We start from the raw sequence: 16,723 nt of genomic DNA on the forward strand, positions 1-16,723 counted from the left end.
ATTCATGTATTTTGAAGTGAAATGACAATCATACCCTCAATAAATCAAAAATTCTTCACAATAAAATATAACAATGTCCTTGTTAGTCATTTTGCATATTCAAACAACTAACTTTAAAAATCCAATTTTTGTTTCCCAAACACCTCTATACAATTAACTAATACAATCAGATAGTCACATAAATTAATATAATCATTTAACCAGTTGGAGAAAATCAGCTAACTCAGTTTCAACTTTCAATTTTTTACTAAACATGGCCAATACTTTTTGTCTATTTCTTTGATGTAACCATTGGATTTTGCAGTCTCTTATTTCAATTTATTAATCAAATAACCAGCGACATGGATAATGTTTAGAACCGGAATAAAATATACTATTCGTTAGGTGAGCAACAGCATGTGACTATATTTATTGCATCATTAATGCATTATTTTGGGGATTCGCTTACCAATAATTGATTTTTTGTTTGTTTCGTTCATAAGAATCATAAGAGCATGAATTGTATGTAATCCCTCCATTCCTCATAATTCGATTTTACATTTGTGCGGTTTTCAATAAATATATTTGATCATGAATATCTTTAGCTATGTATAAGTGAAAATTATAAAAAGTTAATGTTTGAAAATTTATAATAAGGGAAATCTAATAAGATCTCTCATACTAATTTATTTCTATTGTATAATTCATAATATGTGGTCAAAGTTATTTTATTTTGACCAGATGAATAGTAAGCGAGTCGAACTTTCAGGAACGGAGGTAGTATGTTACTCCTTACTACTCCCTCCGTTTCATAATACAATGTCTCTTTTCCTTTTTGGGGGTAAACCAAAATACTATGATCCTTTCTATTTAAAGGTTGTACTTTTTGACATTATTACCCTCTTTTTGATGAGTTGTCATCTTTTTTTCCTTTTCTTTTTTGTACTTTTGACATCAATTTTCAACACTTTATCTCCCTATCTCTTCAATTATTCCCGACTACTTTTTCTTTCTCTCTATCTCTCTTTAACCCCACATGCACATATATACTTCTAATAATTAGTTTTAAAGACTTAACAACTTTCTTAATTTCCGTGTAAAAATTTAAAGAGACATTGTATTATGAGACGGAGGGGGTATATATACGTATATCATTAATGCTTTAAATATTATGGGATCTACTTACCAATAATTGACTTAAATTTGTTTTAATCATTATTCAATACATTATATAAGCAATAAGTAGTAAGGCCTTGTTGCCATCTAACATAATCACTAGCCAATGGAGCCCTTAGAAACAACCACAAAAAACCCTAAAATGGAGGAATTAGAAGATTATGTACAACATCTTGAAATTTCACTCCCAAAGGAATTATGGATGGGTGCTTTTCCCATAAGTCTATACGAGGGTTTTTGGTGCTCCCCTAAAATTTTTAAATCCACCATCTTATTTCAAACCCAATTTGAGGCACATGACACGGATATCCTTCTAGCTAGCCTTCCAAAAACCGGCTCCACTTGGTTGCGATCCCTGCTTTTCGCTATTGTAAATCGGAATATATTTTCGGATTTTACTAAACACCCACTTCATACTCAAAATTCTCATGAACTCGTTGTTCATATGGAGTTCCCACCTTCCAATAACACTAATGGAACCCAACCTGATTTGACCAAATTATCCTCTCCTCGACTCTTAGCCACCCATATACCTTATTTATCACTACCAAAATCAATTAAAACTTCAAAAACTCGAATCGTTTATGTATGTCGAAATCCTTTTGACACCTTTATTTCATCATGGCATTTTTACCATAAGCTCAGCCTTAACACAAGTTCTGAGCTAGATCATAATACGATAGAGGAATATTTTGGTCAGTTTTGTGAGGGAAAATTTCCATATGGTCCTTATGAAGATCATTTACTTGGGTATTGGAAGGAAAGCATACAAAACCCAAACAAGGTGTTGTTCATGGAATATGAAGGGCTAAAGCAGGATCCGAAAGCCTATGTGAAAAAACTGGCGGAGTTTGTAGGTTACCCGTTTTCGCAACTGGAGCAAGAAAAAGGTATCATAGATGATATAATCAAACTCTGCAGCTTTGAAAATTTGAAGAAAATGAAAGTGAATAATAGTGGTGATGCTTATGGAATCTTTGAGAACAAAGCTTTGTTTAGGAAAGGGGAAGTTGGAGACTGGACTAATTATTTGACTCCTTCAATGACAAAAATGTTTGATCAAAACTTCCATGAAAAATTTAAGGGCACTGGTTTTAATTCTAAATACTATCAACCCTCTTTTTAAGCTCCGAGGTAAGATTGGTCTTATTCGCTTATGTTTTCTGCATTATGATGTTAACTAGTGTCCGACCCAGCCAATACATACCTTTTGTTGGAAGGGAAGTTTAACTAATTATTTTTACGTTTATTATTGTATGTAGTTTGGCTTATAAGCTTGGGTCGAATCATCAGTTTGAAATAATATTATTCTTGTTCTTGTTTGAGTTATTTGTATTTTGATAATTACACAAAACTATGTATGTTACTCCCTATGATATGAAGAATTTCCACAAAATAACTATTGATATACAATATGAATATTTTTTAAAAAATAATTTTCTATAAGTAATTGTTAAAAGACTTACTGATTTTGGGTGGGAAAGATTACATTACATTGATTTTTTTTTGTTTTATCTCTCTCTAAACATAAATACGACGCGGAAGAGAGAAAAAAAAAATAATTGTGTAAAACTGGTTCACTATAATATTAATGTGGACCTGAGGTCCATACACGCGCAACTAACGTCTCACATAATTATGTATTATCAAACCGATATTTGTAAACAATGTCAAAAATTAAAACGTAAAATATCATTATAATAAAACAGAGAAAATAAATACGAAGCATCGAAAGGAGAATCCCTTGTGTCCAAAAAAAAAAAAAAGGAAAGAGAGAGAGAGAGGGGAGTATCCCTAATAGTTTAAGGAAACTGATGTCTAACCTAACAGGCCACTTATTTGATTTAAATCCACAAATACCTCAACTAACTAGACAACAAAACAAATACAATTGTACAAATATACAATCATAACTATATTCGCACGCCTAGCCAAATAAAACAAGATGATTTGCAGAAGTCTTCTTTCCATTCACCGCACTTTGCATGCAATAACGGTACTTCCTTACATATGATGCATTTTTAAAAATATAATTAAAGATTTTGTTGGTGAAATTAGTGTATGGACTTATGTATTAAGTCAAAATGATACAAATGTTATGAAACATCGAATGTATAAATCTCATGAATTAAATTGTGCTGCGAACTCGATAGAATCAGGTCAAATTACTAGTCATACATCTTTTTCAACCTTAAACTTCTTTCGTTTTTTAGATGCATCACTAGAAAATTTGAAACTCAAGACTAGTAAAATAATATACGTGCAATGTAAAATTCGTCGTAATTGAATATTATTGTCAAGTATCAAAACTTGAGATGACACCGATAGAGAGAAAAAGAAAGATTGACGAAAACAAAGTTAATTATTGCTTTAAAAAAGGGAACCAAACTTGCTTGATAATTATGTGTCTACGTGACACATATTTTTCATTGCCACTCTCAGCCTCTCAGTTGATGATCACCCTAGAATAATTTAGCTTCAATTCAACCAATTTTAAAACGGGTGTAATTATTAGCAAAATGATTACTTTGGTACGTAGCATGAGTTAATTATTACAACGAGTGAAACAATGGGAGGCCTGAATCTCAAGGCCAGCATCTTCAATCGTGGAAGCATTGCATACCATTTATTTTCGATTTTTTGCACTTACTATTGTAAGAAGCCAACTACCACAATTAATTAATTTAATTTCATTTTAAAATTTAATGTTTTGAGTCATGAACGAGTAAAATGTACTACCTATATGTCGTAATTAGGACCATTGATGAAAAAGCTGAGTCTGATCTAATTCGAAAACAACTCGTTTTACTTTTATATTGTATATTTGATCTTTAACATCAAAAATAACACAAAATCAGGAAAAAAAAATATAAACTAGAATTTATATCAATAACATTTACATCTCTCTATGATTAAATACATGGGAACGATAAAATCGACTTCGATCACGATTTCTAGAATGTCAAAAATTTTCTCTACAATAATTTTTACAAACCTTAAAATTGCATTCACTATAAGGGAAACCCTCAAAAATAAACGTTACTACTCTCTCCATTTCATAATAATCGCAATAGTTTTATCTTTGCATTATTTATACGTTTAGTTTGATTGTACGTTTTACGGCCAACAATTGACAAGAGTGGTAAATAAAAAAAAGACCCCTTATGACAATTTTGTACAAAATTTACTCCAAGCAATGATAATTTGATAAAAAAAAGTTACTGCAACGATAGTGGTAATAAATTGCTTTCGTGTAGGAGCAAACCCCACAATTCATGGCGAACCAATCATAAAGTTCTCCCCTATGCCCACGAATAACTCCCCCTGCTCCAGCTAGTCCCGGATTACCTTTCGAAGCCCCATCCATGTTGAGACGTACCCCATTTTCATGAGGGAATGCCCATCGAATAGGAATCTCAGATTTCAGATCACTACTAGAAATAGGTCAATTTCCGACGGACAGTTTCCGACGGATGTGTATTTCCGTCGGAAAAATCAGAAATTCCGACGGAATTTTTACTCCTTAGGAAAGTTCCGACGGAATATATTTCCATAGGAAAATATAGACTTTCCGACGGAATATTCCGCCGGAACTTTAAATTTCCAACGGAAATAAAATCCGTCAGAAGTTTTCGACGGATAATTCCGTCAGAAGGTTTCGACGGATAATTCCGTCGGAACATCAAACTTCCTAAGGAAATAAAGTCCGTAGGAATTATCCTACGGAATATAATTAAATTAAAAAAAAAAACCCTAAGACCCTCACCACTTACCAGCCGCCCTTTCTTTCACATTCACATTTTCATTTTTCTCTTTCCTCCTCCTTCTTCCTGACTTCCTCATTTCACCTTTCTCATCCTCCTCTAACGCTCTCCTTCTCCTTCTTCTCTTCCTCTCCTTCTCCATCCTTCTTCTCTTCCTCTACGCTCCCCATTTCGTTCTCCCTCTTGTTCTCCTTCTCGTTCTCCTTCTCCCTCCTCTTCTCCTCTCTCGTTCTTCTTCACTAACCACCAACGCCGAGGTAAACAACACCACCAACGCCACCAACAACGCTATTTCGAGGTTTTCAAGTCAAACTCCGTCATTTTCGCCATTAACATCAAAAACATCAAGAACACAAGGTTTTCAAGTCAAATTATGGTATGGTCGAATTAAGGTATGTATATTCGAGGCTTTGTGTGGTCGAATAAAGGTATGTATATATTTTTTTTAATTAATTTGTTGTTCTTTTCGGTTTTTTTTTTTTTAAAAAAATATGGTGGTGGTAGAGGATGTTGGAGTTCGGATGTTGGAGGTTGCGTGGTGGGTAGATTTGGGTTTTTGTGGGAATTTTTTGATGTTTTTTGGGTGGTACGGTGGTGGTTTGGGTGGCTTGGGTGGTTACGGGGTTGGTGGGTGCATGTGGTGGGTGGTGACTGGGCGGCAAGGGGTATGGGTGCGTAGGGGGGGCAGGGGATGGGTAGGGGGGCAGGGGGTATGGGTGCATAGGGGGGGGGGCAGGGGATAGGTAAGGCTGGTGTGGTGGTGCTTGGGTGGTGGGTGTGGTGGAAACCACATTTTTTTTTTTGTTTTTTATAAAGCACTTTCCGACGGAATTTTCCGTAGGAAGGTGGACCATTTCCAACAGAATAACCTATCCTTTACCGACGGAAAATGGTCCGTCGGAATCTTGCGACGGAATATCCATTTAAGTCAAACTAGACTCCGAGAGAAGCTATTCCGTTGGAATGGACCTTTTCGACGGAATTTCCCTCGGAATATCGCGAAATTCCTACGACATGTAATGCGAGGGTGCCTTTCGACGGAATTCCGTCGGAAATGGGCATTTTCGACAAAATTTCAGGGTTTTCGACGGATTTTTTCCGTCGTTGATAGGCTGTTTTCTAGTAGTGGATCTCTGTTTCCAGAACAGGGCAGACTTCCCATATCATTCAATTCAAATCCCTTTCGAAAAACATTTATATTTTCTACAATTCCGCACCACACATTTGAAGCATCTCCTTTTTGAGAGAACATCTCAACATCGCACTGCCGTTACTGTGTCCCTAGTGGGTTCCACTAACGGATTCCATCCAAAAATCCGTTAGTGGGTGGTGAAATCCAATTTTTGGATTTTTTTGTGGTGTTATAATAAAAGTTTGAGATTTTATGGTGTTATAATCCATTTTTTGTGAAATTTGTGGTGTTATTTTTTAATTTTTCCTAATGGTAAAGTAGGAAGAAAAATATATTATTAGATATTTTTATACATAGGTAGAAAAATATATATACATATATATATATAATGGTAAAGTAGGAAGAAAAATATAGTGGATTAAATATTGGATACTTTTATAAATAACCATCACTGAAAAACCCTTATGTAGAAGTAATCACTTTTTTTTATCAAATATTTTAAATTACCAGCCCTTAAAATAAAATTAAAATTAGATGTCACCACCCGTTGTTTGAGTCCGGCCTCTTTTCCGACCTTAGGGACACATAACGACTAGTTTACATGAAATTTTTTATTATTTAATTATTATTCTTTTAACCTTAATCGTGATGAATTGTTAAAGCTTTAATTTGACATCAAAAAGCATACCATCAAATTATTATAGATTTACATTTTTTAAAAAATTTATTAATGTTGGCTTACGTATCATGCATGGATAATTAAAAGGCTACTGTAGTCTTTAACAAACCATTTCCTCACTATCTATTTTCTAATTCTCAACAAAACCTACCTACACAATATTTTAGTACATTAAACTCACTTCCCAAATTTATATTAGACCATCCGTTTCATAATAATTGTAATACTAGCATTATAAGGAGAATTTTAAAATACTCGTATAAAGTATAATTAGTGGTGATATATTTAATTGTTATGGAGAAAATACAAGTTGATATCCTATATTAACAAAACTTGTTAATATCAAGGCTAATTTTGTAAATTTTAGCAGCCATACTAAGGGTAATTTTGTAAATTTAGCAACCACACCCCCTTTCTCTCCCCTCTATCACCACCGTGCAACCTCTAGTACCACCTGCCGCACCACCTTTAGCTTCACCAATCGACCCCAGCTGACCATCACACAATCCCTAACATCACAGCCGACTGAGCACCACCATTTGACCGCCGCAACACCACCAGTACGAGCGAACCCCTTTCCCTAAGAGGTTTGTATGGGCCAATTTTCATAAATTGCTATTAGGGTGTCCTTTGTTTGGCCAGCCGGCCGGCCAACCGCTTTAGATACGCGAAGGTGGTCGATCTTGGGCATGGCCATGGGAATGGATGAGAGAGAATGAAGTAGTGGCCATGGAATGGAGGAGAGAGATGGAAATATTGGCCATGTTAGGAGAGAGAAAAATTGGTGATATTAACTTGGTTTTCCTCATTGTTATGAGGAGGGAGAAATTATAAAAAGTACTATAAGTGGGGTAAGTAGGAAAGAGAAATAATAAAATATTTGTACAAGTAGGGTTAGTGGGAGAGAGATATATTAAAATAGTAGTGGGTCTAAGTCTTTATCAAAATAGGAAGTGTTGCAATTACTATGAAACGGATGTAAAAGAAGAGTGTTGCGATTATTACGAGTAGGTGCTAGTCAAACCGATGCAATTATTAAAACAAAAAAAAAAATATATATATAAAGTATCAAAAACCCTGTTCTCTAGCAAATTTAATTCCACACGTTTTGAACTGTGAAGTGTTTTGTTTTGTTTTTGAATTTATGGTTCACATAATTACCCGCATGGTCCCTTTTCTTAAGCAAATGGATGAAAGGCTAGTTTTTAACAAACCATTTCCTCACTATCTCTTTTCTAACTCTCAACAAATCCTACCTACACATGCAATATTTAACTCCATCAAACTCACTTCCCAAATATTAGGTCCTAGTGAAACCATTGCAATTAAAAAAAAAAAAAAAGGGAGAAACTATTAAAAACCCTTTCTCTAAGCTAATTCCATACGTTTGAACTGTGATGTTTTTTTTTTTTTTTCCTTTCTTTTTTCTTAAAAAATTATGATAAATCCTTTGTCATCTGAGAGTGGCAATGAAAAATATGGTTCACATAATTACCCCCCTGTCCTGTTTTGTAGAGCACTTTTGATACTGATTACACTTAAAAAAAAACCAGAGAAAGTCTAAAAGACCCTTTCTCATTCCACACGTTTTGAAGTTGTGAACATTTTTATTTTTTATTTTTATTTTTTCTTGTGTAGAAAGCCACATGGATGGGTGATGAGAATCGATCTCAAAATGCTCTAAACTCAGGAAGAAAGCTCATAACAAGGTTCATATGAGGATCACAAACTAGGGTACGTATTAGATTGAAACAAGTGTGATGTTTACCTATTATATTGGTTACAAACAAGTAAAAGATCATTTTTAAAAAATTTCCCTAAATAGTAGGAACATTATAAAAGTTCATAACATTTTGAGTAGAAGAGGTGGGATTGTTCTTGTGAAATTTTCTTTCCATAGGATGTAAATAATTAGGTTATTAATTATATTAAAAAAGTAATTATTAGAAAAGATAGTGGAGGTAATTATTTATTGAAAAGTAAGGGATGTGAGAGAAGATATTAAAAAAATAAAATAACGGAGTACATATTAAAAAAAATGGTAATAGTGGTTATATGTGTAGACCATGAGTGAAAAGAAATATAATATTAAAATGTAGCTGTTTTTAAACAAAAATGAAGCGTAATAGTTTAAAATTACCGTCGCATTAATAAGTGTAACACTTAAAATAAAAAAAGGGAGAGAATACTCGATTCTTAAAATATGTACACAAGTGAATCACATACATTCAATCGTGGCCCATTGTTAAAATTAAACTAGTATTTAGCCCGTGCGATGCACGGGTTAATCTAGTTGGCTAAATAGTAAGTATATGTTTTTCAATTAAAGAATTTTACTATTGTGTGTTTAAATTGCTCTTAGATTTTTTTAAAGTCAAAACATATGCAAATATAAATTATATTGTATTTTGTTAGCAACATAAAATTCTGCGTAAATGTTATGCGATATATTCTAATCCAAAAAAAAACCTACATCATATCATATGTAAGAAATACAAATTGCATCAAACAAAAAAACCATCTACTAATACATATAGGTTTAACCCAAACCAACGTACATGTGATGGAAAACATTAGCTAGCCTACCTACATATGGATGCATTAAATGATAAATTAATGAATACAAAATAATTTATAATAAAATCATTAAACATTAATCAAACACTAATACTTCTGATTAAGATTTTTATTATTTATGTTATTTTTGTTAATATCAAGAAACACTATAATTTCAAAATAGAAACAGTATGAGAGTACAATGAAAATAAAATTATTTGTACAAAACTAATCATATGAAATTATTATTAAATGCTTCCAATTGTCTCTTCACAAAATTGATATATTGTAGTTTCCATCCAAATATATTGTTCCTTTGTTGAATATTGAGTTTTTCACCTAAAAACACATAAAATTACCAAATATATCAAATCAACATTACTTAAAAGAAATATAAACTGAAAATACAAAAGAAAACAAAATCGATTATTAAAGAGAAAATATATAGTGGAGTAGAATGTAAAATTTAGAAAAAGATTTTACAAAAAATAAAAACCTCAATATACAGTCTAGCTTATATGCAACCGAACGTTTTGAACATTAAAAATAGGTACTCGTAATTTTATTATATAATGAAAGTACAATGTAGCATCAAGGAAAGAATACAAATAACTACTCTACCACATAAATAACATCATGTTAGAAATAAGTGGAAATAACAATTTAAAAACGTAATTAATATTAGATCAAATAAAAAAAAATTATTTTGCAAATCTAGTTCAAATTTACAAAAACAGTACTAAAAACACAATAAACAAAAATCATAGACAACAATGAAGTAATAAATAAATAAATTTAAATTGAGATCTTAAAAAATGAAAAGGAAATATATAGCAAAATAAAAAATATTGAAAATAAAATTATAAAAACTCGATCTTTAAACATTGTAAAAGAAAATAAATAATTCAAATCTTTAAAAAATCCAAACAAAATATTGATACACAATTCTTCTTAAAAAACGATTAAACACCAATCACCCAAAAACATAAAAACAAATTTCAGAAAAACAAAATTGAAAAATATTAAAATCCTACATAAACTTAATAAAAATCGAGATCTGAAAAAAAAAGTGACCCATGATAAAATTTTAAAATATTAAAATTCGTAGAAAAAATTATCTTTGAACATTGAAAAAGGAAAAATAATACAAAGTTTTATAAAAACCTATACAAAATTTTAAAGCGCAATTTGTTAAAAAATGATTAAATATCGAAGCAACAAAAAAGTGAAAAGTAATTTGCAAAAAAAAAAAAAAAAAACGAATTATAAATAAATTGAGAAAACATGCGCTTGATTGCTCCCTTAATTTTAATACCGCTATTATTTTTTGAAATTTGTATACATCTTGACAAATTTTTTTTTTAATTACTTTATATAAATTACAGATTTAGGATGAAAGAGAGAAATGGTAGAGTTAGGGTAAATAGAGAAAGTGTATAAAGTTAGAGAGGGAAAAGATAAACTATTATTAATAGTGTGATTGAAAATTTATATATATAATGCAATTCAGTGAAACACAAGAGACACAAATGAAAATTGATATCTTTTTTTGAGGGGATTGAATCGTTTAGGAGTTTTTTTTTTTTTTTAATTATTATTATTTTTTTTTTTTTTTACACTTTAGTTGAAACAAAAGAGGAAAAAAAAATCATAAACGCAGGAAGAGGACAAGTGTCCTTTAAATTTTTTGTTTTAAAATAATAGTATAGATTAGTAAATTCGGTTGGAAGAGGTGTTTTATTAAATTTCTGTTTTAATAAAATACATACATATATATATATATATATATATATATATATATATATATATATATATATATATATATATATATATATATATATATATATATATATATATATATATATATATATATTTTGATCCAATAAATTATTTTTTTGAATAGGCATGATTAGGGGATTAGGATGAAAGAGATATAGATGAGATATTTGATTAAATTTCTATTTTAATATTTTTTTATTTGTAATTGAAAAAATAACTTAAAACAAGAAATATAGGAGGAGGACAAGTGTCCCTCCAGCATCTTGTTTTAAAATAATAGTATTGATATGAAAAATATGACTCCTTATCATTTTTAAACATCCTTCTCAGTTGTTTTACAAAAGGGTTTTAAGTCTTTTGACATATACTGTACTATATATGGTGATACATTGCTAAATTCGATCTTTCCCATCAATGAACAATGAACAAGTGAAAGTATTTTAATCCAATTGCTTTTACTTTTGATATATATATATATATATATATATATATATATATATATATATATATATATATATATATATATATATATATATATATATATATATATATATATATATATATATATATATATATATATATATATATATATATATATATATATATATATATATATATATATATACATACACACACACACACTTACATACACTTAGGATTTGTTTTTTTAAAAATCATTAGAGCCTCATGTAGGATTAGTATTTTAAGAGCGTTACATGTAGCATTATGCCACGTAGGATTATTATTTAAAAACGCCACGTACAGAGCCGTTCCTAGGTTTTTGGTGGCCTATGGGCGAAATGAAAAATTGGGCCCTTATTTCGAGTAAAGTAAAAAAGTGAAAAATAAATTCTGTATTTTTTTTTTTTTTTTGTTGTTTTTTTATATACTTTGAAATGATCTAGTTAAAAAAAAGACCAACTTATAGTAAAGAAAAAAAAATAACAATAAACTTAAAATCAAGTATCCAAATCATCATACAAAATATTGTCTACGAGCATTTCTAGATGCAAAATGACCAATAATAGTGTTGACATCAATATGCTCTAACATATTTTTCTCAACACATAAAATGGCTAGACCGTTTAGTCTTTCTTGTGACATTGACGACCTCAAAAATGTTTTCAACAATTTTAACTTCGAAAAACTTCTTTCGGCAGATGCCACGGCCGCGCCATTGGCATCATCAAAAGGATTCGATAAGCAACAATTGAAATATTTGGATAATAATCTGCAAATTTGACAAACCCGAAAGCTTCAAATGCTGACATGAACACCTTTGGCAAAGTCATTTATAGAAGTAAAATTTATAGGTGAATAATGTGAACCAAATCCCATTGAAAATCAAAGAAGATGAAGAAGACCGTTTGAATAATTGAATTAGAGCTGTTTTAGGAGAATAATGAGGTTGAAAATTGCAAAATTAAATTAACGGGAAGAAGATATCAATTACTTCGGATTGAAAAGAGGTTATTTTGAAAGGGAAGTTGAATAGCCATAAACCATGACAATTAAGATATTTTTTGGGAATTAATTAGGAGAGAATAAAGGAATTGGAAGTTGAAATTTGGGAATATGAACATGACATGAAAAAGGAGGTAGCATATGTATCATTAATTAGGAATTTTTTTTAAAAAAAAAAATAATCTTAAGCTCTATAAAAAACTTGGGCCTCCATCATTTGGGCCTCGGGCGATAGCACCTGATGCCATGCCTTAGGGACGGGTCTGCCCACATACGATTAAAATTAAGGTTTAAATTTATTATAAAAATAAATTATTTTCTATTTAAAATTGAAAATTTTGTCTAAGAGAAAAGAAACAATTTATTTTATTTCATATTAATATAAAAAATTATTATTTAAGTTAAAAATGAAATTCATATTCAATTGATATTTAAAAAAAAAATTGAATTAGATAAAAAAAAATAATGAAATATGAGAAGTGGTTATAATAAAAAAATTTATAAAAAAATACTAACAAAAAAAATGAAATCACGTTCAAATTGAAAAAAATAATAGTTTTGGATTAGATAAAAAAAATAAGAAAAAATGATTGAAACTAAAAATATATCCTTTTTCATTTTCCAGCAAAAAAATGTTCATCCTTTATCATTTATTCGACTAAAAGATTAAGTTCTACGTTAATAAAATTTATCATATCCATAAACTTTATCACAACTTTAAATCTAGTATTTTTTCAATCCTATACAAACGCATCTAATGTTCCACACAAATAAACGTAAAACTTTTGCAGGCAAAGAAGCATATTTTAGAATTTGAACACCATAAAATTTGAATGCGATGAACAGTAGTGATCATAATTAAAAAGTCAGTCATAAGTGTTAATTTTGCAAGGATGTTATTTTGCAATTCAAGGGGGCGGGTTTATTTACGCAACTTATCAACTTGCACGGTACGATTGATTTACAAAGGATGATGGAAGCCAGGAAGATCATATTTTCACCGTGTTCACAATTTGAAAAAAAAAATTTGGTTAAACAAATACATATAGATTCACATATTTTATTTTCTTTCTAAGCTATTTTTCTTCAAGAATTTGTTTGTATTGTTATTTAAACAAAAAAGTTTATAATAAATACTGAGTTTATATATGTGTGAACCTTAATTGTATGTTAAAAAAATAGTAATATTATGTATTAATATTTTATTATTACGATTAAATATTAAATGTTAAGTTTAACTATTAATAAAAACTCGTGCATTGCACGGGCTTAAACCTAGTACATGCCTATAACTGTAAAAAAATAAATAATAATAGATAAATAAATGCTTCTACAAATATAGTGATTATAATCCAACAAAAAGAAGTTGCATAAAATAAAAAATAATTTAATTTAGGAAAAATTTATGGGTATAATCCCACCTTTGGGCCGTTCGTTTTTAATGATCCCACCTTTGGATTATTTTTAAATAATCCCACCTTTGGGCCCTGTTCTTTTTCAGTGGTCCGAACCGGTCATGTAACCTGTTATAACAGGTTGCATGACACGTGGCGGCCTGTGATTGGTAAAAAAAAAAGTTAAAAAAAAAATTAATAAACTTAAAAAAATAAAAACAAAAACCACCTCCATCTCCACCCAACCCGACAGCCCAACCCCCTCCACCCTCACTCAGGCAGCCTCCTCAACCCCAACCTCCACCGGCGCCTCCCCCATCCCTACCGTCGCCCCTCCTTGTCCTCCGTAACCACCATCCCCAGCCCACTTCCGAAACCGTTGCCCCTCCTTGTCTTCTATAACCACCATCCCAACCACCCACCCCGAAATCAACCCCCTCCTCTTCCTTATCCCTGAAACCCCCTTCCCTAGCCTAGAAAACCTATCTCGTCCCCTTCCCAAGCCTCGAAACCCAATCCCGTCCCCTCCCCTTCTCTAGCTTCAACACCAATAACACCAACTCTTTTGGGGTTTTCGGGGCTTGGGAAATGGAGGGGGTAGGGTTTCGGTGCTTGGGAAGATGAGAGGGGCGGTTTTCAGGCCATTCCGGTGGTGGGTTAGGTGGGTAGGGTAGCCAAATTGTAGCAACCAGATCGAAGCTGCGTCGTCGTCGTTTTCGGAAGAGTAGAAGGAGGCAGAGGGGGTGTTCAGAAAAGGGAGGAGTAAGGGAACGAAGTGCGGGGAAGGGTGGTCGGAATGAGGAAAGGGTGCGGTGAAGGGAGCTGGGGATTGGGTGGCCGGAATCGGGCCAGGGGAAGGGGGGGAGGCTGGTGGGGTGGTTTTAGGTTTCGGGTCTGGTGGGGATGGTGGTTCTAGGGTTTGGGTTTGGGTGGTGGTGGGGATGGTGGCTGAATTGGGTTTGGATTTTTTAATTATTTTTTTTTACCAATTATGTAATGAAACGTGTAAATTAATCTTTTCTTAATAAAAATTACCTACTTAACCGGTTTCTGGTAAAATGAGACCATTAAAAAAGATCGGGGGTAAAGGTGGGATTATTAAAAACAAACGGCCCAAAAGTGGGATTATTCCCATGAATTTTTCCTTTAATTTATTTCTTACTAGAAGTACAATTTAATGAGAAACATACAAAACTATCAAAAATAATGTTGTTGATAGTATTTGAAAGACAATCCCGACCTCTTGAGTTTCTCTTGTAAGTCATGAAGAAGTTCCTTAACCATTGAAGGATTTAGATAATTAATCCAATCCCAAACCTCACCTTTCCTAAATAAAGCATTATTATCCACAAAATCATAAAATTTACCACTTTTATTCACCTCCTTTTCCTTTAAGCTATCAAGACTACAAAGCTTGATTATCTCTTGTACAATGTTTGCTTTTAATTCCTCTTCCGAAAACGGGCGACCTATAAACTCCGCTAGCCTCTTTACTTGATCATTTGGATCCGCCTTCAACCCTTCATATTCCAAGAACAACACCTTGTTCGGGTTTCGTGTATGCTCGTTCCAATACCCTAATATGTTATCCTCATATGAACCAAATGGAAAATCCCCCTTACAAAAATTTTCAAAATATTCCTCTATCATATCCGGTGTAATGACTTCGTCCCTCTCGCATTTTAGATTAAAATGCCATAATGATATGAACGTGTCCAAAGGGTTTCGACAAACATAAACAATCTTACATTTAGAGGTCTTGATAGATTCCGGTAGAGACGGATATGGTACGTGGCTAGCCAAGAGTCGAGGCGAGGGTAGTTTGGTTAGATCAGGTTGACATCCCTTGATTTTTGAGTAAAGTTTGTACTCGAATTGGAGAACGAGTTCATGAGGATTTTGAGTATGAAGTGGGTGTTTAGAAAAATTGGGAAACTTTTTCCGATTAATGATGTAAGAGATTTTAGCCAAGTGGTGCCACTTTTGGGAAGGCTGGCTAGGATAATATCCGAATCAAAGGCTTGAAAGTGTGTTTGAAATGAAATTGTGGGTTCAAGAACAGGGCACCAAAATCCTTGGTATAGATAAGTAGGATATGAACCAAGCCATAATTTTTTAGGAAGGGTGAGTTGTAGTTGTTTTAGTTTGTATTCTTCTATTTCCTCTAAAGAGTTTGGTTTAGTGCTAGTTGACATGGGTATAGTTAAGCTAGCTTATAGTGGTATAGGCCTCAGATTTAGAGGTAAAAAAAAAGTAAGATTACAACTCTTGCAAGGAGCTAGTCTTTTATATAGGGAATATATATAAATATAGAGATTTCTCTTTCTAATTTATATACTACCTCCGTTCCTGAAAGTTCGACTCACTTACTATTCAAGTGGTTAAAAAATAATAACTTTGACCATATTTTATGATTTATACAATCAAAATAAATTAAAAGTTTGATCTTATTAGATTCCCCTTATGATAAATATTTCAAATATCAACTTTTTAAAAATTTTACTTATACATAGCCGTAGTTATTAATGGTCAAAATGTTCATTGGAGACCATGCAAATGCAAAGTGAGTCGAACTTTAAGAAACGGAGGGAGTATTTAATATGATAAAAAGAAAGCCCGTACCCTAATGAACTAACATCTTATAGGCAGTCAAGTTCAACTATACAAGTCAATGCTTGAATGTATGGATGAAAGGTAAGAAAATACCACCTCTCCATTATTGTTTGTTTATATTGACATTATTGGATGAGAGTTAAAATAAGGAAATGTGGAGAAAAAATAGATTTAAATGTACCATAAT

The 16,723-nt window shown here is 31.8% G+C and overlaps 1 protein-coding gene and 1 pseudogene across 1 annotated transcript; one reads left to right on the forward strand and one right to left on the reverse strand.

The window, feature by feature from the left end:
- The first annotated feature begins 1,221 nt into the window (after window positions 1-1,221).
- On the forward strand, window positions 1,222-2,484 carry LOC110727114 (cytosolic sulfotransferase 13-like). Its single transcript, XM_021906657.1, has one exon. It carries the CDS (start codon window positions 1,262-1,264, stop codon window positions 2,279-2,281), a length of 1,020 nt encoding a protein of 339 aa, XP_021762349.1. The 5' UTR covers window positions 1,222-1,261; the 3' UTR covers window positions 2,282-2,484.
- A 10,572-nt stretch (window positions 2,485-13,056) lies between these two features.
- On the reverse strand, window positions 13,057-16,279 carry LOC110727116 (annotated as a pseudogene).
- Window positions 16,280-16,723: the final 444 nt, after the last annotated feature.

The sequence above is a fragment of the Chenopodium quinoa genome, unplaced genomic scaffold, assembly GCF_001683475.1.
Source record: "Chenopodium quinoa cultivar QQ74 unplaced genomic scaffold, ASM168347v1, whole genome shotgun sequence".
Taxonomy (NCBI): domain Eukaryota; kingdom Viridiplantae; phylum Streptophyta; class Magnoliopsida; order Caryophyllales; family Amaranthaceae; genus Chenopodium; species Chenopodium quinoa.